The 24,910-nt window shown below is 55.3% G+C and overlaps 4 protein-coding genes across 4 annotated transcripts; 2 read left to right on the top strand and 2 right to left on the bottom strand.

The window, feature by feature from the left end:
* Window positions 1-558: 558 nt before the first annotated feature.
* On the bottom strand, window positions 559-1,538 carry VOLCADRAFT_48801 (uncharacterized protein; the record flags this gene model as incomplete). Its single annotated transcript, XM_002950969.1, has 3 exons — window positions 559-678; window positions 1,229-1,306; window positions 1,491-1,538. Coding segments are annotated over 3 exons (246 nt in total), but the record flags the coding sequence as incomplete, so codon positions are not given.
* Window positions 1,539-10,967: 9,429 nt separating this feature from the next.
* On the bottom strand, window positions 10,968-16,109 carry VOLCADRAFT_117762 (uncharacterized protein; the record flags this gene model as incomplete). Its single annotated transcript, XM_002950968.1, has 9 exons — window positions 10,968-11,115; window positions 11,409-11,471; window positions 11,802-11,848; window positions 12,661-12,771; window positions 13,146-13,244; window positions 13,389-13,508; window positions 13,936-14,016; window positions 14,676-15,550; window positions 16,064-16,109. The coding sequence occupies 9 exons, from the start codon at window positions 16,107-16,109 to the stop codon at window positions 10,968-10,970; spliced, it is 1,590 nt and encodes a 529-aa protein (XP_002951014.1).
* VOLCADRAFT_127285 (Selenoprotein K1) lies at window positions 16,024-17,577 on the top strand. The gene is made up of 4 exons (XM_002951069.1): window positions 16,024-16,210; window positions 16,306-16,390; window positions 16,485-16,627; window positions 17,234-17,577. The coding sequence occupies exons 1-4, from the start codon at window positions 16,189-16,191 to the stop codon at window positions 17,260-17,262; spliced, it is 279 nt and encodes a 92-aa protein (XP_002951115.1). The 5' UTR covers window positions 16,024-16,188; the 3' UTR covers window positions 17,263-17,577.
* A 2,474-nt stretch (window positions 17,578-20,051) lies between these two features.
* On the top strand, window positions 20,052-24,425 carry VOLCADRAFT_91590 (uncharacterized protein; the record flags this gene model as incomplete). Its single annotated transcript, XM_002951068.1, has 6 exons — window positions 20,052-20,150; window positions 22,349-22,541; window positions 22,888-23,438; window positions 23,883-23,981; window positions 24,057-24,128; window positions 24,372-24,425. The coding sequence occupies 6 exons, from the start codon at window positions 20,052-20,054 to the stop codon at window positions 24,423-24,425; spliced, it is 1,068 nt and encodes a 355-aa protein (XP_002951114.1).
* Window positions 24,426-24,910: the final 485 nt, after the last annotated feature.

Genomic DNA, 24,910 nt, shown 5'->3' with positions numbered 1-24,910 from the left:
ATGTGAGCCTCCTAGGCGGTTGGGGGTGGTTAGGGTTGGTTAGAGTTGGGAGGTATTTAAGACCCCCTTGGATTAAAAGGAGAGGATCTGTTGACCGTGCAGCCGTACACCCGTACAATCGTACATTCGCTAACCGCAAGACTCTTGGTACCCGTAGTAAGAGTGGAAAGGTTCTGACAGGTCAAACATACCGTCTGCATCCCAGCCACTTCGAAGGGATGTCGAAGAGGTGCCGTCTCCGCCCAACGCCGCTGCCGCCATGGCCGCCGCCGCCGCCGCCGCTGCCCCGCCAGGGCCGCTGCCAGGGGTATTGCCGCCAGCCCCGGTCGGTGTCGCCGCCGCGACCCGCGACATCACGGTCATGTTTGCCGGCGTCAGCGGCGCCATCCCCGGAGGACCCGCGGCAAGCAGCTGTTGCTGCTGCTGCTGCTGCTGCGCCGCGGCCGCCGCGGCCGCCGCCGCCGCCATGGCTGAGGGACCGGCGCCGCCGGTGGATAGGGATGCGCCCACGCCGCCCGGGCCGCCCACGCCGACGCCGACGCCACCCCCACCGCCAGTACGGCTCCCTTCCATGGCGCGTTTGACAGTGAGTGCCTTGCTGCCGATCCGACGCATATGCAGGTTCTTGATGAGCACCTCGGCGGAGCTGTCCTCCACATACTCGCAGAAGGCGTAACCCTGCACGGTGGGTGGAATCAGGTACGGGTAGATCCAGGTACGGGTGGATCCAGGTACGGGTAGATCCAGGTACGGGTGGATCCAGGTACGGGTAGATCCAGGTACGGGTGGATCCAGGTACGGGTGGATCCAGGTACGGGTAGATCCAGGTACGGGTGGATCCAGGTACACGCTTTATTTGCAGTTCTATCCAAAGAACTGAGATATAAGAACCTCAGGATGAGGGCGGCACCCCCTTTTGTTGGCTCCGCCATTTCCAGAAGGGCCTTTGTTCCTAGTTGTTGTTTCCTGGAATGACGTCATCGAAACTACAATCCGTACGTGGCCGTACAACATATAACTAAGAAAACTCGTCTGTAGGTCGTCTTCGTGTCCGCTCTGGTTTGGAGGATAATAAATTCATGAAAGTTAAGGTACGCACCAACATTCGGCATCTGCCCCCGGGAGCATTAACTCCCTCAAAATTGAAAAACGGGAAATGCTTCTTTGTTGCTCGGCATGCATACGACATTGTAGCCACTGTATTACAAAATACGAAAGTGGTGCTTACCTTGGATTTCCCGGTGGATTTGTCCATCACAAGATTGAAGCTCTTCAGGGTGCCGAACGGTATGAGCAGCTCCTTCACCTGTGCCGTACACCAAACAGGAGGGATGCATGGTTTCGGTGCGCTGTATTCTACTCGCTTTCTATGGCAGTAACAGGAAAATTATGCCACACATTAATCTGAGTTCCTGTGCCGTACGCGAAAAGGCGTGCTTTGTCAATGCGCTGCGGCCCCCCCCCGGCCACTGTCGGCCAATGAGGCTTACCATGTCCTCGCCCCATTCACACGGCAAACCACCGACGAAGAGTTTGTGCGGGGAGTTCTCAACCACCGTACGGCAGATTTCCAACTGGGACAAGTCGATGGTAGGGTCCGGCGTCGTAGGTCCTAGCATCACGGCAGTTGCGGGGTCGTAGTTGCTGGGTCTCCGTACCTGCCGCGACCATGCATGCAACCAAACATGCATAAACATATATACATAAACACGCATAAACATACATAAACATATATAGATATATAAACCCTAAGTTGAGGCGCCGTTGATCAGCTAGATTTGGTTGGATGCTGGTGGTGAGTTGCTGAACCGTCGGATGGGTGAGGGGTGAACGGATTAGGGTGCCCCTCTAGCAGGGGAGAGCAGGGAACTGCCTCGGGAAAAGGGGGCGCTGGTGAAGCATAACCACCCTGTAACAACATACATACATATACACAACGGCAGTGCGAAGCGCCACCCTACTGGAAACCTGGGGTCGGCATCAAGATAATGAGCTCCGATGCGCTTGCATTAAAAATGACGAGCTAGATGTGCTACCACACTCGCAGGGGCTCCTTCAGGCGGCAGCTGAAAGCCTCATAGAAACGCGAATTGAAAACTATGGACAATATGTTGTTACAGACAATGCATGCACACATGTGATTATAAAGAAAAAGTTAGACCAGATAAAACATATCTAAACGCTTTACCGTATTGACTCGATTTCCGTCCATGAAACCACCAAAACCCTAAAGCCCTAAAACCCTAAAACCCTGAAACCTAGGGCACCTTCAGGTATGCATTCTTGAACGCCACGCCGTCGAACGCCATCGCATTTGATGCTTCTTCCACTGAACGGAGCTCGATAAAGGCGTAATGCTTGTCAGGGGGCCCCGGACCAGGAGGGGGCACAGGGCCCGCTGCACCTGGGGGGGCTCCCGCTGCCGGTGCCTGCGGTTTAATATCAGGTCGTAGCAATAAAGAAGAGCAGCAGGGTTTGGTTTTGTCAAGTTTATGTTGGGGCGGGCAAAACCCTAAGTGCACAAGACAGCTTCCAAGGTTTTGTCAAAGGACGGGATTAAATCGGTGGATCCAAATTTGGAAGCCAGTCTCCAGACCCAAGTCCGGATCCATATCCAGATCCACGTTGAAGATCGAGGAATTCAGGAATAAAGATGTGGGGCTAACACAGTTTGGGGTAAGAGGGCTTTGGTTAACAGGGTTTGAAAGCCCTTAGAATGCCATGGGGAGGCTTTAGAATAATAATATGCTTTGAAACCGGATGTCAGTTATCGTACTGCGCACAAGATATTGACGGTTGAAGGCTCCGAAACCAGGCAGCGGAATACGAAGTGCAACGTGCATGAACTGTTTTCGGATAAAATATAACGAAAACGGCTCCGAAACCAGAACACCTCTGTTTGTCAAAATAGTTTCACTCACCGCTTTGAGTTTACAGGAGAGGATGGCGTTCCCTGGAGCAGCATTCGCACCCGTCCGGACCATCAGGTTGTGCAGGAAATGCTTCAGTTCGTCCTGTAATTCATGAAAGGAAGGGAAGGGAAGAAACTATCATTTTTGAATTACAGACGCACACAAAATTTTGCAAGCCATGGCGACTTAATTCAAAATGACTACGAAAGATAAGAAATAAGCAAAATTGGCGGGCAACGGATATGGTTATGAAGACGGATTACACAAGGCCCAAAGTCAAGTCGCCACAGACCATGCCCTGTCATGTCCTGATTAGGAGCTAAAGAAACCTTCACACGGCTTTCTGCAACTTAAGGAAGCGGTGGGGTCCTGCGGGGGTTTCCTGATAGTGAAAACTAGGTTGCCAGGGAGGAAGTACCGTCGAAATCCCCAAAAGGCAACCTCCTGGCCCCCTTGACCCTCCCATCCCAGAGCCCAACATGAACCTTGAATATAAAACCCCAAGTTAAACGCCTCCGCTCCCGAGCCAACAAGCTAGAAAAGCTTTCTATCCATCCCCACACCATCCCCACACCATCCCCACACCATCCCCACACCATCCCCACACCATCCCCACACCATCCCCACACCATCCCCACACCATCCCCACACTATCCCCACACCATCCCCACACCAGCCTGTTTGGCTAACTTAGCCCGGTTTGGCTAAGTGGCTTGACAGGTGGATGGACGATGGACGATGGATGATGGACGATGGATAATGTGGATAATGTGGATGATGGTGTGCAACAGCCACGAAGGGCAACGCAGGCACACACCAAAGACCAGGGGCCGCTTTCTCCTCTATCTATCTAGAACTACCCGAGAACCGAAATCCTTGGCGCAGGAGCTTTAACCTTGGGGCGTCATTTCTTCATGTCGCCTGTCAGTTTTTCAGCCCTAACCAGAGCTGAAGACGCTAACGTTGTCGCGTTCGCTTCGATCGTCCTGCTTAGGCAATGTGGGGCCGGCTGGAGACCCAAGCCTAGTAATGGGCTGGTCAGTAAAGCACAAGAAAACTTGGTGGAATGTTTTGGAGGCGGGAGCGAGACACCCCGCGGCTTGTTGATAGCGCTTTTAAGGGTTGGCAAAGGCGGGTTTACCCCTTAGGGGCAGTAACACCGATTGTATTTCGCGGTAAATTCGGCATCGGCATTCGCATGCTTTACTCGCGTGTGGTGCGTTTTTAATGTTCTGTGTGTTTTTGAGAGAGAGAGAGAGAGAGAGAGAGAGAGAGAGAGAGAGAGAGAGAGAGAGAGGGAGAGAGAGAGAGAGAGAGGGAGAGAGAGAGAGAGAGAGGGAGAGAGAGAGGGAGAGAGAGAGAGAGGGAGAGAGAGAGAGGGAGGGGGAGAGAGAGGGAGAGAGAGAGAGAGAGAGAGGGAGAGAGAGAGAGAAGGGGGGGAAGAGAGACAGAGAGAAAGATTGAGTTTGCGTGCCGGATGTTCAACAACACGTTAAGAATCCTTTCAATCTTTAAAACTCGGTTGTGAAACATTCACTTGAGAACCATCCCATCCATTAATTCAACCAGCCAACTAGCCAACCAGCCAACCAGCTAATCAGCTAATCAGCTGATCAGGCAGTAAGTATATCACACAGATCCATTTCAGCGGCCCCCCTCCCCCTCAGCCATGTTTCACCTCAGTTGTATTTGGCGGCAGGTTGCCCACATACAACCGCTTGTAGTTGTTAATTGCGGATGGGTTGGTTGCCTGCACCTTGGCGTGGACACCAGCCAACCAAGATCGGAAGTGCCCGAGCTTCTTTTGCAGCACGAGGATTTGGGCGTCCCTTTGCCGTAGCTCGTCCCAGACCACATGTTGCTGTAGCAGCTGCTGCTGCTGCTGCGGATGTTGTTGCGACTGTTGCTGCGGCGTTTGTTGTTGTTGTTGTTGTTGTTGTTGCAGCTGATGCTGATTATGATGGTGCTGCGGTGTTGTCGGTTGGTGTTGTGGTGGCGGTGGCGGTGGCGGCGACGATGGCGACGTCACACTCTGCGTGGACTGCGGCTGCTGCTGCTGCTGTTGCTGCTGGGGCGCCGAAAGGAGCGGGATTTGCTGTTGGTTGGCACCTTGTAACGAAGGTTGGAGGGGTTGGAGATGTGAGAGCGAGTGGGGGTTGGGATGAGCGAGGGCGTGGGAGTGCGGGTGTAGTGGCTGCAGACCTAGGGTTTCGAATGGCATGCCCTGAGGTCCTGCAGGCGCTCCCGGCTGTACGGCAGGTCCAAAAAGTGACAGTACAGCGGGGTTCCCTCCTTGAAGCGATGGCAAAGGCAATGATAGCGACAGCTGCGTCGGACTCCCATATTGCTGCTGCTGCTGTTGCTGTTGCTGTTGTGCTGTTTGTGGCAGCGGCGGCGGTGACGTGGGCGCCTGTTGCTGTTGTTGATGGGGCAGGTGGTGGGGCTGTAGCAACTGGTGTTGAGGATGCGGCTGAAGCAAGAGATGCGGTGTCTGCTGGGGAGACGGCAGCGAGTCCTCAGTATCTGCTGCCACACTACTAAAATCCTCCTGCTGTTGCTGTTGGTACTGTTGCTGCTGCTGCTCCTGTTGTTGCTGCTGCTCCTGCTGCTGCTGCTGCTGCTGCGTATGCCGGTGCTGTTGTTGTTGTTCCTGCTGCTGCTGCTGCGTATGCCGCTGTTGCTGCTCTAGGGAGGGATGCAGGCTGGGTCCTAAAGCCCCGCCAAAGCCCTCCGCCTCCGTCTCCGTCGTGACCAACGGCCCCAACGGGCCCCCGCCCCCGAGGCCCCCAGTCTGCCGCCCGGAGGCACCCGGCTGCTGCTGCTGCTGCAATGGGTCGTGCACTCCAGGCTGGTAGTTTTGCTGCTCTTGCTCCGTACACTGAGGTGGTTGGAGTGGTGATGGCGGCTGTAGTTGCGGTGGCAGTTGGGAACCGGACAACAGAGGTTGCTGCTGCTGCTGCTGTGCCGGGGAAGTTATTGGTGGGGGTGGTGGCGAAGGTTGTGAGGGGCGAGACGCGGACGGATCCACGGTGGTATCCGTTGCCCCTGAACTATCTGCGTATCATGGGGTGGATGCAGGTCATGCGGACGAGCGCGAAAACGGAATTAAGCGGCAGAGCGTTTCATTTAGTTATGCACTGGAGAATTGCATGGTAGAATTTTCGGTAAGGTCGTGTGTATTTGATTTGGAAGGAGGTACCGCCGATAGCGAAGCTACAACGGCCCGCGCAACAGCCCTACTTGTACGAGGCAGCCGGAGGATTGAGGTGCGTGGCGCGCCTAAAAATAAGCGCTGGTGCAAATTTGTGTTATGCTGGCTAATTAGGTGAACCGAACAAAAGGGAGCGCCGAGACTGTTTGTCCAATGATGCGCGCAGTTTCTCCGACCAGGCGCGCCACGCGCATTTAGCAATGAAATAAAAAGAGAAGGGCATATAGTATTAACTAATCAAGCTTGCAATCAAAAAATGCTTTGGATACGCAAAGGTCCTGCCAGTTTGCGGCAATCTAGTTCGAAAAGGAGTGGACAACAACAAGGGCATAAACCGTTTGCAAATATGAAACCATACCCAATTCCACGATGCTGTATCGATTGCAAGTGTGCGAGGTAGGGACCGCTAGTCACGCCAAAGTTGGCCGAGGTAAGCACTTAGGGCTTGTAAAGGTACCCAACGTCGTCCATATTGCATTTCAATCAAACGTTCACTAAACCTATAGTAAGACCTTGACAAATGCACGTAGTTAGCTGCACACACCTCAAAAAGCTTTAGCTCATAAGGCCAAGGACAGAGGCGCGCAGCTTACAAAGAATGCACCATGGATGTACCATGAATGTAGGTGTGCAGTAAAACTTATATCGTTATCTATTTAAGAAGGATACCGCGAATTTTGCGCTGTTGTTTCACTCTCAGGCCTACCGAAGCCACGGTCGAACACAAAACGTCGTTCAGCACCCACTCACCCTGTTGGCGTACACTATCTCTCCTCTGCTGAGATGCCTCCTGTATGGGGGCTGAGTTTTCTCGCATGGCTCGTCGTCATCATTCGGGAGAAAAGTAGCTGGCCTAGGTGGGCATGGACATTGAGGGGGCTCGGTGGGCGTAAGTCCTTGCACCCCTCCTAGCCCCCAGTGCACATAGCTCAAAGAACACACAGCTGATAATTTCTACAGTGATTCCGACGTAAAACGTTGTCGCTGCCCAATCGGCTTGTGTTGGCCGGTTTGGTTGCTCGACTCGAATGTGGGCGCAAGGCCCACAGACCTCCTAGCCTACCGTAACTATTCAAAATTAATTCATCAGCTAGTAGTGAGGCGCTAGTGGATGCACACTAGTTTGCCTAAGGTCAAAAACGAAGCGAATCCATCATCCTGCCCTAAGCCCAACTAACTACGGCGGCCCCGCGCCCGCCATAGACTTTCGCGCAGCAAGGATTATTAGCCGCAGATACCAAGTTACTTTACAGAAACTTTAAAACCGTGATATTATTCTCATCATTTTCCTGACTTTCATAATTTAAGCTCGTTATTTTCGCCGTCAGTCTTCGGTTTCGTTTCGACCATCAAAGGCTCCGAATGCTGAGACAATATTGGGCCGTTGAATAACAATTAAAAAACGAAATGCTATGACCCTTCACCGTGCTTTACATTGATGCCACAAGAAGGAAGCCGCCCGCCGAAGTGATTATTGCACTGGCACTGCTTGCCAATATGCAAATGTTTAAAACCATCATAAATACACTGTCAACATCTGCTACATGGAGGTTCTCTCCGTATCCGCACCTCTCAAGCTAGTCAAAGTTGGTTGTCACTCTCGCCCCCCCCTCTACCTTGTTTTACCCGCGTCAACAATCGCATGTCAATTAGGATTTTAATTTCATTCCGTTGTTTCAAGACTTCTCTTCACGTGAATTGTGAACCGAAAATCCGCTCACCGATTAGCAATGACTTGCGTGTACGTCTTTGTGGCAGTCAATGGTTTGGCGGCGAATCAGGTTTGCTGCCGCCACAGGGGGCTGCAACGCCACCTGTAAATTGCATTTATTTAAATTATATTGATCCGGAGTATATGATTCCATGAGGTTTGGATTTGTATTGTGCATGCTGGACGCGCAGTGGGACCCGAAATGGCGGGAGGGCATGGCTGTGCGGCAGGCGATGTCCCTCTTCTAGCCAATAGTGATGTGACACCTTGCGGCGGCGGCTGTAACACGCTGTCAACCGAAACCGATCTTAACCAATCACAAACTGCCTGATATTTTCGCAAGTAATAATATGGCACATGCGCCTGCCATTCCAAATTTGTCCAAGCCTGCCACATGCTTACAGCCCGTGCCGGCATGTAGTCATCATTTCACTCCTGAAGTACTTCGACACCCACTTTCGACTTTTAATAGCCCAGCCTGATGGGACGATTTAGAAAACACAGGAGAAGCCAGAGGTAAAACGTCGAGGGACATGCAACCTAGCGAATTCAATTCGCGGTCATGTGTGCGTGGCTCCATAGAAGGCAGACCCGCCCTTCGGAGGAGTAGAGTGAGGGCCGATACCGCCAGTGCGTACCCTAAGCGCTAGCGCGTAATGCAGCGACTGCACAAATGCCACTTAAAGATGTGACATTTTGCGGTCATGCAAGACGAGCACACCGGGAAGGCTTGCAGGTATCGAAAAGTGAAGCTAGACAGCAGGGGCCCGACAGCCTGGATTACGTAGGTCCTTCGTGCTGTTAGGCCTATCCGGTGGTTTTCCATTTCCACACGTCCGGCCGGCTGCGCGCGGTGCGCCTGTCTAATCACAAGTTGCCGCTGGGCCCACCAAGAACTGCGGACAGGAGGCAAAAACGGGAAGAAGGAATTGCATTCAAACAATCAACTCGTCAGGTAGGGACTGAAACCCTTCGGCAAAGACCGTGCAAGTGATGGTTGCTGGCACATAGGACAGTCCCCAGGTCAAGGCTTGTTCCCAGAAAATGAAATGCCGAACATGAGTCAACAAAGCAAGACCATCACTTTCCGCAATACCGTCTCCACAGATTCAAGGGTCCTCCCTGCGCCCGAAATGTCCAATGTCTTCGCGACCGAGAGCTATCAGGATGAAATACACATTTCAATATAATCAATACTTCTCGTTGTGATAGGAGCATCGGATGGGATATGCTTTCTTTTGTTGCGTGTCTTACAACTGGCAAACATCAGACTTCGACCGCTGTATCCGGCTTACGGCCGCACGGTCGTAAACCATACAATCTACTATAGTCAACAAACATTTAGACTACAACCAACGGAGATTGGCAATCCATGCTCAGACCTCGATGGCGTCGATACCACGAAGTTCCATACCTCTAGCTGAAGCGCGCGCCGCAAAATTAGCCGATTCCCAGATAGGAACGGGAATTAGAGGAATAATTATATTCGTCAACATCCCGCTTCCGGAAAAATTGTACCGGTCGTATTTACCACCTATTCATGATATCCACCTATACATGCTTTGCGTTTTCCCCCTGCTCAGCTCCACCGCCGCTCCCTTTGCCCTTTGCCCCATGAAGGCGAAAAAAGCGCTCCAGCGGCCAACAGCGCGCAAAGGACCTTCCTTTTGTAAATTCACTTAATATCCACTCTGTAATTAGAGCACCTCCGTTCCCTAGGCAACCTTCTTCCCTCAGTTTCCACTCCCGCGCCTTTTCCAGCTTACACGATGACTCCCATCATGACGAAAAGCACAGCTCTCGGCTGCGTTACGCTGACACGACTCCAAGCCTACCTGGCCTACTTCTCCCCCATCCTCCATAATTCCGTTATTGCGTTTGTTTGCTTATCGCGCATTTGCCGGTTTCCTGTGTACCCGGAGAATCTCCTCCCTGACAAGCCCTTTCCAATAACATGGCCAAGAGCTAGGGGCTGTGCTTGGCGGGCAGTACCATTACCTCTCCGTTCTGTACCCCACACGCGCGTAGCTCCCGCGGCGTGAAATACTGTGGGGCCCAGTGCCATTGTGGGGCCTTACGTGTGCGTGTGTGTATACACGCGTGTGTTTGCCCCGGCCCAGATCCCCCCGCTGACATACACGGGGCCCCTGCACCCGCGAACACATACAGACAGACAAATGCAGACATATGCGTACCTAAAAACTTTGAACACCATAAGGCAAACACAACCACCACACCACCACCACCACCATCACACATGCAATACACTAAATAATTACCCCCACGCAGACACACACGCATATATCTTTCCCGACATTTCCGAGCTCAGTTGTCACGTGTTTTCTCCACTCGCGCACACATGCGGAAATATGGACACACACAAATACACACACATACATACATATATATACATACATACATACATGTGTGTGCGCCTCGATGTCCGGTGCCCCTTTGCAGAGGGCAACGAGAGTGCCTCGCAACCCAGGCTTTTAAATCGCCGCGCTGGTGGTAACAAACTGCTCAACTGCTTAACTAATTAACGAAATAACGAAGCAACGAACGCACCAAACAACCAACGAACCCAAACACCGACAAGGCGGCGAATCACAAGTATATGTACGGGATCATATAAGCCATCTGGCTGCAGCGCCAGGCACAACCACCAACCACTTCCTCCCATTCCCGATATACAACAATTCCCCCCCATACATACATACGCTGCGTTTCGGCGTCAGCCCCCGGGTCTCGCGGCTCACAGTGCAATCTGAGTCATACATACATACATACGCAACAACGCATATTCCCTCCAACCCCCTAGGATAGCGAGGTTTACACCCAAGGCCGCCGGCTCCGCCACCACGGCAACATTGTCCTCTCCAACACCCCGCGACCCCTCACCGCCTCGCCAACCCTCGATCGCTAATGTATCCGCTCCGCCGCTGCCGACCCAAGGGTCGTTGATCGAGTCGGGCTGCATCTGCCTCTCTTCATTACCACCACCATTACGAAATCCTCTAGTACAGCTCAACTCATATGGCCATGTCTACTTTTACTCGTTACCTACCGCAGCCGCATGCATGTGCCAGTTTCATGTGCGTGTTTGTCTGTTTGTCTGTCTGGTATAAAGGCCTCAACGCTGTACTGCCAGCGTCACCACCGCCAGTACGGGAGTCAAGATAACCGCCGCCGCCACCAGGCCCGCCAACCGCATGGCCTCCTCGTCACGCCGCCGCTCCTCCTCCGTGGCAACGTACATTGTGCGGCGATCCGCAGGAATCCTGTCGTATGACACACATACACACACGCGCGCACAGGCACGCAAGTGTGTGTGTTTGATCTTGGATTGATTGTCCCCTTCTCCCCCCCAACCCCCCACACGCCCTCCTCCCTACGTTTTTAGTTGAGGAGCGTGGAGTGAGGAAAGCCCGCACCCGCACCCGGCTCCCCCCCTCATCCCCCTGCGCTCACACCTTTCCGGCCCCAACCCATTTCTTCCCCTCTCTCCCCGCATCGCCCTTTCACGCAACATAGATTTCCTCTTTACTGCCCTTTCAGTCCCTCCCCCCATTACCTGAAGTATTTGTCGTAATCGGATTTCTTAACGGAATAACTGAACTGGTCCGCTTTCATAAACCTTGGGCGGGTGAGGGAGGAGGGGCGGGTGAGGGGGGAGGGGGGTAGTCATTGGAAGGGAAGTGGGAAGTGGGTGAGGGGATCGGGGGGGTTTGAGGGGAAACGGGGGTTTGGGTGGCGGGACGGGGGGGTAATGAAATGCGGAAGAGCAACAAGGGAGTGCGCGTTGGGTTTGGTGTACGGAGATGGCAGATGGGTTGTAAGTACATTCGCATGGGAAGCTGATGTCATCAGGATCAGCATCGTTTTCCGGAGTCGTACGTCGTACGGGAAAATAATGCCCTGGCCACGATAGCACCTCCTCCCCAAAACACACAAACATGATCCTTACGTCATGGCTTCGAACCCGAACAACATCTGCTTAGCCTTCTTGGAGACCTGCGCGTGTGTGTGTATAGCGAGGGGGGTGGAGGATGTGTATGTGTGTACGGCGGTATGTACGGGTGCATGTGTGTGTGTGGAGAAAAGCTGAGGAGGCAGGAAGGCAGGCGGCAGGCGGGTGCCCGAACACCACAGGACAGGATTTGAATTTGAATTCTATATCCTAGACTTTACCTTTATACCCACGCAAAACACCACTTCACAGATATAGATGTGCGTATGTCTTTATGTGGTTAGGCTTTGTGTTGGAACGCAACCCTCGATCTGTACGGACATGATTCTGTAAGGAAATTAGGATCTGGATTGCATCTAGGCTGCGTCCCCCACCCGCGAGCGACTCATTACCTGTATGGGGCCCCGGATCCACGACACGAAACCCACCTTACCCCCCACCCAGACATCCTCCCCCCCGCCGTTTCCCCTGCTCCCCATTCCGTACACATCCCCACCCTACAGGACCAATCTTTAATTCCCCCTCCCCCCCCGACTCTCCATCTTCACCTCCCTCCCCCCGCCCCGGACGCCCCCGGCAGTTTACCCTTCACTTGTCGTACATGTGGTATGCATCTGAAATTTCCCTCCCCCGTCCCTCCCTCCCCCGAAAGAAGGCAAGACAAGACACACATACACGCGCGCGCGTGTGTGCGTGCGTCCCATCCCAAAGTTCCGACAACTTCTTTCTTCCTCTTTTTCCTTCTCGTCTCGATCAGGTAAACTACGACAGCAGGTTTCGGTAAATCTCTGCGTGTCGTAACACCCTCCTTCAACCTGCAATACATACATACATACATACATACATACATACATACCTGCGCCACCCCATGATTGGCAATGCTCTTGTACAGCTTCTGAGCCGCCTCGCTCTGTCCCACGCTGTCCAGTACGATGGCCTTCTGCAGCGTCGCCAAGCCCCCGTACTGCTCTCCGACATCATCATTGCAGTACAGCGGTACGACGCCGTACAGAAATTGCGGCCCGACAAGAGGAAAGGACCCCAGCGGGGGACATGATGAGTATGTGTGTATGTATGTGTGAGTGCAAGTGTCGGTGATTAGGGGGGAGGAGGGGAGAAAGTGTTGGGGTTTGGGGGTTATAAAACCTCTTAGATTTTACACAAATCCTTTTCACGAGAGGTTGTTCTACTGCCCGTACGGCACTGACATTTCGGGAGCAGCCAGCTGCCTACATAAAGGTGCACATCAAGGCGCTGGGAACGACATCGACAACGACAACGGTACCTCCCCTCCCCTCCCCTCCCCTCCCCCCGCATGGCCCAAACGCATTCGACACTCACCTTCGTTTTTACCGGAACCGCCGCCAACACTTTTTCAAACTTGTCGTACGAGGCCTTTAGCTGCCCGGCACTGAAAAGCTGCATGCCCTCCTCGTACAACTGTACGGGAAGAAGAAGAAACCCACCGGGGGGGAATGGGTGCATGGTGTGGGGTGTGTGTGTGGGGAACCGGGGGGTTTTCAGGGAAGTGGTAAAACACACACACATATGTACATACACACATACATACACACACACGGTCACCTGGGCTGCCCGCTGCTCCTCCTCCGGGTCGACCTCCAGCCCCGCCCGGGCCTTATACGCCGCCAGGGCCGCCGCGTAGTTGCGCTCCCGTTCCGCACGCTGCTCAGCAGTTTCCAACTCCTGTAACAGAATCGGTTGGTAGTTGGTAGTTGACAGGTTGACAGGAGAGTATAGAAGTTCGCGTAGTAACGCGGTGTCAAACGCCGGTGCAGGAAATCATATAACCTTAGAAGTACCTTGTAAGAGCTGATATGGGGGGAGGGCCTCTAGGGGGGAGGGGGGAGATAGTCCGAAATGAACGGCCGGCGCGTCCGAAACCCCAAGTCCGAAACTGCTATAGGCCCCGTGATCCCAGGTGGGCGGGAAAGGCGGGAGTTGTGTATGGTGACTGTATCAGCTATATGATGCCACAAGTCCGAAGAGGAAATTTTAAGTGCCGGCATATGTTCAGGATTGCTGCAAACCGCGGCACCCATTTTAAGGCCTCCCAAAACACCCGTACACCGTACCGTACTGTACTGCAATTAGGGATGGCCTTTCGCCGTACCTGTCCGGGTTTTATATTCCGGCCGCCGCCGTACGCCTTACTGATGTCACGTGGCCGGGGGAAAATGCCCCAGGTGGCAACCTAGGGAGGGTTTCGGCAGGTGTATGGTTTCGGAGCGTTTCGATAAGTATAGAGTGCGAGTGCGAGTGGGAGTTGGGCTGTAGGAGGGTCCCCCGCGGGCAACGGAGCAACGCGGGTTGAGCCGGCTGTACTGGCCTTGCGGTTAGCAGTCCGGGACGGGGGGAGGGAGAGAGCGGGTTTGGACTCTTGGATGAAACCCGGGAGGGGAGGAGGGGAGGGGGGAAGGGGAGGGGGGAAGGGGAGGGGGGGACGGGAAGCGGGGGAAAAACGAAAGAAAAACTGGAGGTAGCGATGTGGGGCCGGGCCGGGCTGGGCAAGGAAATCAAAAACCTCCTAGGGGACGAAAGAATCACAAGATGCAAGAGGATCGGGGGGCCAACTGCCCGAACGACCCCGGGGGGGAGGGAGGCGCGGGATAAGGCGAACCACATACACATACACATGCGAGGGGGGTTAAGCGGCAGCAGCAGCTGACACCGGGATAGGGTAGATGTAGGGTAGACGTAGGATACTGCAGGGGGGGTGAGGGAGGGCGCGCCGGGTGGGTTTGCGACTGTACGGAGCAGCAGGGTGTGTTCGGCCCGACCGCCGCCACCCGCAATACACGCTCCAGTGACAGTGACACGGGGGTGACACAAGCTGCATGTACGGCACCTTACCTTGGGCGTGTACATGTCATCCGCCTCCGTTGCCGCTGCTGAGGCCGTGGGATCCGCCGCCGTCCCCTCCGTCGCCGCTGCCTCTGCGGCCGCTGCCGCTGCCGCCGCCGCCGCCGCCGCTGCTTCTGCCTCCGCGGCTGCCTGTCGCGCCGCTTCCACCTCCGCCTCCAGTCGTCGCGCCTCCGCCAGCGCCGCCGCCTCCGGGCCGGCCATCTGACCTGCGCCGTCGCCCATGCTGACCCGTACGGCAACGTTTCCACCGGGATTGTACGACGGATCTGCCGTTATCACTTCCCCACCAAGCGCACGCAGCCGTGCCTCCTTCATGGCGGTGAACTCCTCCATGCGCAGGTCGGGGCTGATGGCGCCGTCAGGGCTGTCGTACGACGGCTCCGCCAGCACGCCAGCCAGCGCGTCGGCGGCGCGTGTAGCGCTTCCGGCGCCGTCACGACGGGGGCTGTTCAGCAGCATACCCATATAGTCCTTCTGCTCAGGCGCCGACATGAAACGCTGTTCCCGTTCAGCCGTCGCCGCTGCCTCCGCCGCCTCGTTGGCGGGCGAAGGCAATGGCACCGTACCGCCGTACGACATCGGCATGCCGCCGGCGCCGCTGCGCTCCGTGGTGACGGGTGCATCCAGAAAGCCCACCACGGCGCTCCAGTCGACCTTTGTGGGCCCTACGCGAGGAAGCGCTGCTGCCCGCGGCGCAGCGGGGGCCGCGCCAGAGTCCGGCGGCGGTGCTGCCGCCGCCCCTGGACCGTCACCATCGGTGGAGGGGCTGTTAGATATGGGCTGCTTGTACTGCTTGGCACGAGCAATTCGTGCGAGGATTGCGTCTTTAGAGAGCCCTGGCCCGGCAACGGCAGCTGGGGGCTCTGCGGTTGTGGTTTGGGCGGAAAATCCGGACCCGGATCCGGAACCAGATCCGCCGCTGGAGCTGCTAGGTGCGGAGTCAGGGGTAACGCGCACGGGCGCGAGGCGAGCGCATCGCCATCCCTGGGCCCGACCGGAGGACACCGGCCCAGTTACCCAGGCATATGCACGATGAGACGATACTTGAGCTGGAAACATGAATATCACGTGGCTTTAAGATTTGTAGGGCAAACAAGGGGTGTTAGGAGAGGTGCGGTTGGTTGGATGGGGATAGGGTCAACGCCCCGCTGGCCCTATCGCCTCCAGGTTGCGCAACGGTTGCGTGTGGACTTGCGAAACGCAATGATTAGTATATTGATTTCTTGTTCTAGCTCTTAAACTTGAAGGATTTACGCATGTACGGGTACGTGTACTCTGAGGTGTCTGAACGCCATTATCCAATTTCTCCCATATTAAGCAAATTTTGAAGAATCGTAAAATATCGTAGAACATACTTCATTGAAGACAAGCCTTACGCGGTGCAGACAACGCGAGGACGCCCAAGGGGGCTTTCCTTAACATAGTTTTGCTTTTCGCTGAACATAGGCGTGTCACTGGTCCTCCATTATAGTGTTGGCCCTTAGGGGCCGGGCAAATAAGGATGCCCTATATTACAAGCAGCGGTGCGTGGCAATGCCAGCGCGGCGCAAGTTCATACTTGTGAACTTCTGGTGCAATGGCTTCACAATTGACAAGATCCGGCACATTTCCTTTACAGGGACCGTTGCGAAGCGGAGGTCGCCATGGTCCCTCAGCTCCATCGTTGCTTATTTCATGGCCATCTGGGGGGCCCTCACGGCTTTGTAAGTCCAAAGTTGCAGAGATTGTTCAAACTTACTGCACCTTACCTGACTAACTATCGTCGATGGCGTTTCTAACGCCCGTCGTTCTCGGTAGCTTCGCCACGATGTTCTCGCAGCAAGCTCACCGCCAATACCGCGACCAGCGGTTCAGGCAGGTGGGCCGGTCAGGTAATCGTCTCGGAACAGGCCCACGTATCGCAGGCGTGAATGATGTCACTGGCGGGAACCTCAGCTCGGGTGAGTCGATTGCCAGCTCTCGTTTGCGGGGCTTTCCGCGAACACCTGTACCGCAGCTACGCCAGGTTTTGTTGCTCCTTTAGTCTCCTTTCCTTTCATGCATCTCGCTCGATGCCTACTTATACAAATTCTTGGCCTTGTGGAATCAAAGGACCCAAGCACTAGTGCCGTATCATGCCATGCTAAAGCATGGAATTTAGTCTCCGTTGTTATCGGGGTTACATGTCAGGGACTGCTTTCCCTCGATGTCCTAACGTCAAACTTTACGCCGCAACAGTTCTAACACGTTTGTTTACTTAGAGTGCAAGGCAAAAAGGGCTCGCGCTCCTTAGCTCTAAATTCTCTGCGACCACCTGATGGTCTCGCCTGCATTCCCAATCCTTCAGGCCGAACCCCCATCACAATGCCTCGCCCACCCGACCAACACACGGAGAACCCCAACCTCTCTTCCCCTCACACACGTCAGTGGTTTGTCTTACTCTCCTCACATCCAAATCCGCTTGCATGCGATCCGAATACCGCATTTGAATTTGCGCACGCAGCAAGGCCCCTCTGGGTCCCACTAACCCCACCCACCCCTCCAATCCCTCCAACCCCCGCCCGCAGCTCCCCCAGGCTGTGGCAGCTGAGGTTAAAGTCGGCCCGCTCAGCACTCCACCACACCATTACCAACAACACCAACATCACACCGTCAACATTGTCAATACCAATCGAGCCCCACAACATGCACTGAACGGGCATCATCACGTAGTACGGAATGGGGGCCGATACTAGGCCGCCGTAGATCGATGACGAGCACATGCGTGTGGCAATACACACACACGCAGTACGAAGAGTCAGCTCCCAAAAGGGGGGGGGAGACTGGACGGTGGGGGGTCGCTTGGTTTCGGGGGCCTTCCAAGGTCTCTCCCCACCCTCCTACACATACACATCTCCCCCCGCCGGTGCCTCTGGGGTCCGGTTGGGCTCCGTAATGCGAGGCGGCTTGGTTCCGGAGCCTGTACGGCAGCCTAACCGGCTGTGGTATGCAGAATGTATGTACAGCGGCTGATGCCACAACAGCTGTATGTATGTCGTATGTCATGTCGTACAAAGAGTCATCGTGAATCTGCGCGCGTGATTGCGATTTTGCTTTTGGGTGCTCGTATTGGGTCGGTGGGTCGGTGTGAAGGGGGCTTGTAATGAAGATCTTGGGCCGGTGTTGAAAGGCTTGTTGCGGTGTGTGGTACGGGGGCGTGTATGGAGTGCGGAGAGGGCCGACTGTGAGGATGGGGTGGGTGGGTTGCGCGCGGGGGGGGCGGCTGGCACGTGGATAAGGCAGCGCGGCGGGGCGGCGGCGGCTTCTTCTTCGAGGAGGAAGAGAAAGGCGTTTTATGCTTTTTTTTACCCCTTTCGCCGCATCTTGCCCGCCCTTGTATGACAACGTCGCGAGTGGCTTTGTTCATATTACGGTTTCATCGTAACAACCTGCCAGGATGCGGTGGGTGTTATGCCCGCTAGTGCCGTACTGTGTCCCCGCTAGTGCCGTACTGGTAAAACCCATTTGTATGCACATGTGTTTGCACATGACACGCGTTTCCTCAATACTTTGTTTTTCTTCTCATACACCGTGTCGTACCGTACCGTACTATACGGTGCATGAAAAGAATGCAGTTGTACTTTATGAACGTCCTTGTGCATGTGTACATTTGTGTGCAAATGGAATGAAAAAAAATCGAAGGACCCGTGGGTCGGTAGGTCGGTAGGTTTCACCACCGCGCCAACTACCACTCACTGTGATGCCCCTGCGCTCAACACAACAAAGTGCACGCGGGCGCGTGCTGCGAATGTCTCAGGTCTTTGCCGTCTCCCCCCCGTCTCTCTCACGCTTCCCAACTGCCCTCGCTGTATCCAGTACCATCTGTATGATACCCTCCTTCCTCGTCCTCAATCTCCACCACGCTTAAGCGTGGGTGAGGTAAGGAGGAGGGAGGCCGACAGGTGTGCGCGGAGAAGCGGGGGGGAAGGGAGCTGGAAGGGGAGGAGGGGCAAAGCGAGAGATGCGCGTGGTGCGTATGCGTGTGTGCACGTGTGCGTGCAGATCTGGCTGATGATTTGAAAAGGGGCTTTCGATAATCCGTGCTGTCAACCCACCCACCGGCTACAGTGGGAATCGATATGGGTTTTGTTCTTTTTGTTCTAGAGGATAATTTGGTCCTTGAGATTTCCCTGGAGGATGAAATTGATGACATGTGAAGCGGAGGTGGTTTTATGTAATGAAAATTCTGTGAAGATCCATGACAGCAACGTATGAAAACGAGGACGACAATGATTTAAAAAATAACAGGTCGGATGGAGCAAGAGACGCCTCGGAATGTTAATAAGAAAGGAGGAGGAGGAGTCAAAAGGGAAGCAAAAGTGGAGTCAAGAGTTCGGACGAATTTTGTGCGGAACTCTTTTTTGAAAACAGTCGTCTGCGCAGCGCAGTTTGCAAAATGGAGGCTCTGCTCTTCGGGGTATGACGCCGTGAGGTGGCACAAGAAGATCGCCCCCATGGTTTGTGTAGTGGGTATGGTAGTACTGGGTGGTAGTGGGCAGTAGCAGCAGCGGCATAGCAGCAAAGCGGCAGTAGGGACCTGAGGAGGGTTTCCAGCTGTGAGGGATCGGAGCTGGACTTCATTGCTGACCTGACTGCTAATGCATCCCGCGCCTTTGCATTAATACACAGTACGGCGTCGTACGGCACGCGGTACGGAACCGAGCAATGACACGAAGTTCGCGTAGCTAGGAAAGGATTGCGTAGTTAAATGTGCACAAGAGCACCATCAACGGTGATGAGGTTAGTAGTGGAGCAAATAATACGCCGCAGCATAGACGCTGGACCCCGACGTTCCTAGGGAGCTGATGGGAGCTCAAAAGTCCCCAATCAAAGCGTCTCTAGGGCTTGGGGCGCACGGTCGGGGGGGGAGGGGAAGAGGGAGCTGGCGAGGGACACCTCTGCCTGATTGGCTATGGCTCGTCGGGTACTTGCGTCGTGTACAGCCTGTTCCGCAGGAAGGCCGGTGTGATATGGAGGTCTACATCGCTGTTCTACGATTCCTTTCAGTTGGGACATTCTCAGGAACAATTCAGGTTGCATCTAGATCTGTGTAATCTTTGCTGTCTGCTTAAATCAGCGAATTTGATAACGTTATTATCTATCACATAGACTGTACGGCCGCTGCTGCCGACTATCCAGAATGAAGATCTATCGGGGCTTCCGCCTTCTGGGGATGCGCTAACTGTAATAATTATCTATTGGGTTGCTCATGTAATACAGTGCCTTGACTTAGCTGTCGCATTTAAGGCTTACGGTTTTACGCACTATGCTTTAACACGAAAAACTTACAGATATTTCGTTTGAAGATAAAAATGGCGATAAAATATTACTAGCTCCTCAATAGTTATGCGTGGACATCTGCAGCTCGCTTCCGTCGACTTCGGTGGGCGACAGCGCCTTGACGCCGCGCTATCTGTCAGCATCAACCAAGCCAATATGATAAAGGTAAGATATTTGTAGCAAAAATTTGCTTAATGAGCCTTATTCGCGTATGGAGGGCTGGGTTCCATCAGTTTTGCCGGTATATGTTTGACGGGTTGACAACCGCAACCAAAGCACAACCAGTTAGAGCTGATTAATTCTTGGTTACATTAAGGTAACAAATATTTTTAAGTATATAAATGTGATTCCGCTCTTGCTTTCATGTTTTCGGTACCAACGGGTCGGGCTGACAACAATCATTCCTGGCCACGTACTAACCCTTGGAACAGTACAGGAATAAAATGACTCCTGAATTTGAATTATAAAGCCCCTCCCACCTGCGGCGGCCTATGCGGCGCGGGTGTGCTTGTCGCACAGTTGCACTAACTGTTCCGCTTGGTTCGCAATATCCCCCTACACTGCCGGCGAACAGCCTTTACACCGGCAACGCCACACACGCCAACTAGCTACCCAAATCAACATCATGGAACACGTCATTATGTTGCACCTTTCCCGCCAAGTCTGAAACCTGCCGTCACTGATCTTCATGCCGTACCCAGCACCCGTTTTATCCCCTGCCGTCTCATCCCCTGCCACTTCCGTCCCCTGCCACCTTCTCCCCTACCGCCACCATCCCCTGCTGCTGCTCGCCTGCCGCTTCATCCGCTGCCGCTTCCGTCCCTTGCTGCTTCTTTCCCCTGCCGCTTCCGTCCCTGCCGCCTTCTCCCCTGCCGCCTCCGCCCCTGCCACTTCCTCCCCTCCTCCCCTTCCGCCTCTATCCCCGCCACCTTCTCCCCTGCCGCTTGTATCCCTTGCCGCTTCCTTCCCTGCCACCTCTATCCCCTTCCGCCTCTATCCCCTGCCGCCTCTGCCCCTGCCACCTCTATCCCCTGCCGCCTCTGCCCCTGCCACCTCTATCCCCTGCCGCCTCTGCCCCTGCCACCTCTATCCCCTGCCGCCTCTGCCCCTGCCACCTCTATCCCCTGCCGCCTCTGCCCCTGCCACCTCTATCCCCTGCCGCCTCTGCCCCTGCCACCTCTATCCCCTGCCGCCTCTGCCCCTGCCACCTCTATCCCCTGCCGCCTCTGCCCCTGCCACCTCTATCCCCTGCCGCCTCTGCCCCTGCCACCTCTATCCCCTGCCGCCTCTGCCCCTGCCACCTCTATCCCCTGCCGCCTCTGCCCCTGCCACCTCTATCCCCTGCCGCCTCTGCCCCTGCCACCTCTATCCCCTGCCGCATCTGCCCCTGCCAACTCTATCCCCTGCCGCCTCTGCCCCTGCCACCTCTATCCCCTGCCACCTCTATCCCCTGCCACCTCTATCCCCTGCCGCCTCTATCCCCTGCCGCCTCTATCCCCAGCCGCCTCTAGCCTCTATCCCCAGCCAGAGCTTGCCCACGCAAAGTCCTCTATCGCATCAGATCTTCCACTGTTCGCCAAAAGACCCGCCACATCCCTCACATCCTCCCCTGGACATTTATAGGACCTCCACAACCTTTGACTCCACCAGAGGCAAGACGCTCTAAGCGTGACTCTGGACGTCCAGGGATGCGGGCCGACGACGACCGGAAGACCGCCCGGCGTGTCTGAGGAGAACCTTTCTACTGCCCTTTCTGGAATAGGATTGTACGGCAAGGCTTTGGGGCTAATTGCTATACGCGGATTTTGTTAATATTCGTACATATACACATGAGTACGTTTATGCATACATACATACATACGATGAGGGTCCCCGTTGTGTTGTTTGGTAAGCAGCAACGAGGCGGGGGGGAAGAGGGACGTACGGCAGACTGTCCTCATCATGGCTGCGGCACCCACGGCTGCTGCCGCGGCTACAGTTGCGGAGTTAGCGCCTTTGAGAGGGAGCGCGGTGGTGGCTGTAGCATAAGACCCGGACGTGGCGGCGGCATGGGGTGCCTTGATGGCCGTGGAGGCGACGGCAGTGTTGACCGCGACGGCAGCGGCGGCGGTAGCAGCGGCGGCGACGGCAATAATAGTGGGAAAAGCGGCATGGCGACGTGTGGAGAGGGTTTTCGCTGCTTCTGCGGCGGCAGCTGTGGCGGGAGCAAAAGCAATGCCGGTAGCACTGGCTATATATGCAGCAGCAGCTGTAGCAGCAGCCATAGCTGCAGCCGGGGTGGCGTCAATGGCGCTGGCAGTACGGCGGGAGGCGAAATGCCTCACCGCCGCGGCCGCCGCCGCTGCCGTGACCGTTACGGCCAGGCCGAGTCGGGACCACCGCAGCAGACCGCTTCCCGGGTGCCCAGCGGTAGCGGCGGCGGCGGCGGCGGCGCGATGTCAGCAGCCGGCTGTAGTAGTGGCGGCAGGGCGCTCGTCGGCTTAGCGGCCATGCTCCTTGCCCTGGCCGTGATTGATGTGGATTGCGGTACGGCAGCCGCCGCCGCCGCCACCGAAGGTGAGTGGCGAAAGCGGGAATCGCTTAACACGAAAAAATCGTTAAATGCGTCTTTATCAGTGAATTGTTTAAATAACAAAAAACGTGAGACGTGTAGAAGCATGCCCTATCAGTCTGTATGTGTGTCTGTGTTTTTCACAGGGGAGAATGCCTGGGTTTTGGTGGGCCTTAGTAAAGCTGATCTGGAGGCCCAGCACCTGCTGCTGCTGCTGCTGCCGCCACCGCAGCCACCATTATCGCAGCTGCAGTAGTTGCAGTAGCTATCGAAGTTAAAGCAGTAGCGGCAGTATGTATGTATGTATGTATGTATCTTTGATGACGTCCCAGCTGCCCACTCCCGCCGCAGGCCCCCTGCCACCGAGTCTTCGACCCGACATCGTACACTTCGACACTGGGCAGGCGGAGAGCACCCTGCCCCCTTTTGGCCAGCTGTACATTTGGATGGATGCAGAGTACGACGTTCGTCCCGCAAACTTACTCATATTCAACGGCAACTGCTCCGTACGACAGTACGGCGGCAACGGTGGCGCCGCCATCGACTTTGACGGTGCGACGTGTTGTGGCGCGATGCCGAACGACCTCACGACATCTGCCAACTGGGATCCTAGCCCTGACAGGGCATTTACTGCAGTTTGGGTGGGACGGGTGGCGGCGAGGACTTCGGCAGTAGCAGCGACAGCGGCGGTGTCCGTGGGCGATAGCCCTTGGATGCTCGGTATGGGATTGCATGGAAGCAGTAGCAGTAGCAGTAGCAGCGGCGGCGGCGGCGGCAGTGGGCTGCTGATGTCTACGGGCGGCATTACGACCGGCACGGCACAATATGGGTACGGCATCCTGGATGATTGGACGAGCACGGCGCCATCGCTGCGTCCACCGAACAACGAATGGACGATGGAGGTACGCTCGTGGTGCCACGTGTCAGGATGATGTCGTACCGACACACATGCAGACGTGCATACACAACCCTTTCCCCCCGTCCTCGGGTTTCGGGCATTCTCGGCTCCTCCCCCACCCCGTGGGCCCTCCCCTCTAACCCCCGCTGGGTTACTCCTTAGTACATCCGTACATGTCCCCCCCGGCTTCTGCCACACTACAACTCCATGTGTGTGTATGTCCATGTGTGTTTATGTCCATGTGTGTGTATGTCCGTGTGTGTTTATGTCCATGTGTGTGTATGTCCGTGTGTGTTTATGTCCATGTGTGTGTATGTCCGTGTGTGTTTATGTCGGAACTCGTAGCTTGTAACTTTAGGGTTTTCACACCCACGCTCTTTCTCTTTTTCCCCGTCGCCAAGTCCCCTCTGTCGTACACCACGCCCCCCTCATGTCCACGCACCCCCAGGTGCTCGTACGACATCCCGGGGCATTGACCGCCACCCACCATCGCTGCTGCCAGTCGTACTGCCTGGCATCTCGTACTCTGGCCAGTGTTCCCATGAGGGTGGGTGGAGAGATGCTGGTGGTTGGGGGCGGCTGCGGGGGGGGCGCCTACCCCCCTCCCGGCTCCCTGCTGCAGGGCCAGGTGCGTCGCGACGGGAATGTGACAGGGGGTTTCGGAGTGAAGGAGGATGCGAGAGTTGCCGTACATGTGAGTGCAATCTGGCGGGATTTCCTATTCAGACTTTTTATGGTATCCTGTTTCGACTTCACATCAGGTTACCAACCGCAGCAGGCTCTGTCGTACATGAAAAGCCACACGTATAGCCAAAACTTTACCAGGTGTTTTTTGTCGTACGCAGGTCGCTGTGGTGCTGCTGTACGGCCGAGCACTCGACGTTCAAGAAGTACGGCGGCTTTCGGATCATTACCGCCTTCGCTTTGCTTTCGCCAGGTATGTTGTTGTTGTTGTTGTTGTTGTTGTTGTTGTTGTTGTTGTTGTTGTTGATGGGGTGTTACACTGTGGGCGGCTCGCCCGATAAAGGACGAGCACCGGGGGCCCTGACCGGGCCGAAACACAGCGCAGGGAAGGGCGCGCGGCTTTACGACCGTCTGTTCCTCCGCGCGCGCCTCATTCCCTCACTCGCGCCAACCGGGACACTCTCCCAGCCCCTGGCTAGGCAACACAGCGGCGCAGAAGACTGCAAACCGATCTATGCAAGAACCGCACGAAAGGCGCCACTTCGCCTGGCCTGCCTATTCACGCGCTCTCGTCCCTCTTGACCGCCAAAACCAGAACAAAAAGAAAACACCACCGGGGGCAGGGGCTCTACTCGGGGGCCTCCTCTACACACACAAAAACCAGGGCCCCACGCAGCCAGCAAGGCAAGGGAGACACGGAGGACCACGGGCCTGAGACGACACACCGCAAAAGCCGAGACACGGTTGCACAGAAAAAACCAACACAAAGCGAGTACTCGCACACTGGTCCTC

This window comes from Volvox carteri (assembly GCF_000143455.1).
Source record: "Volvox carteri f. nagariensis unplaced genomic scaffold VOLCAscaffold_21, whole genome shotgun sequence".
In the NCBI taxonomy this organism is placed as follows: Eukaryota; Viridiplantae; Chlorophyta; class Chlorophyceae; order Chlamydomonadales; family Volvocaceae; genus Volvox; species Volvox carteri.
Note: the sequence above shows the minus strand (reverse complement) of the source record. Positions and strands in the feature narration are given on the sequence as shown.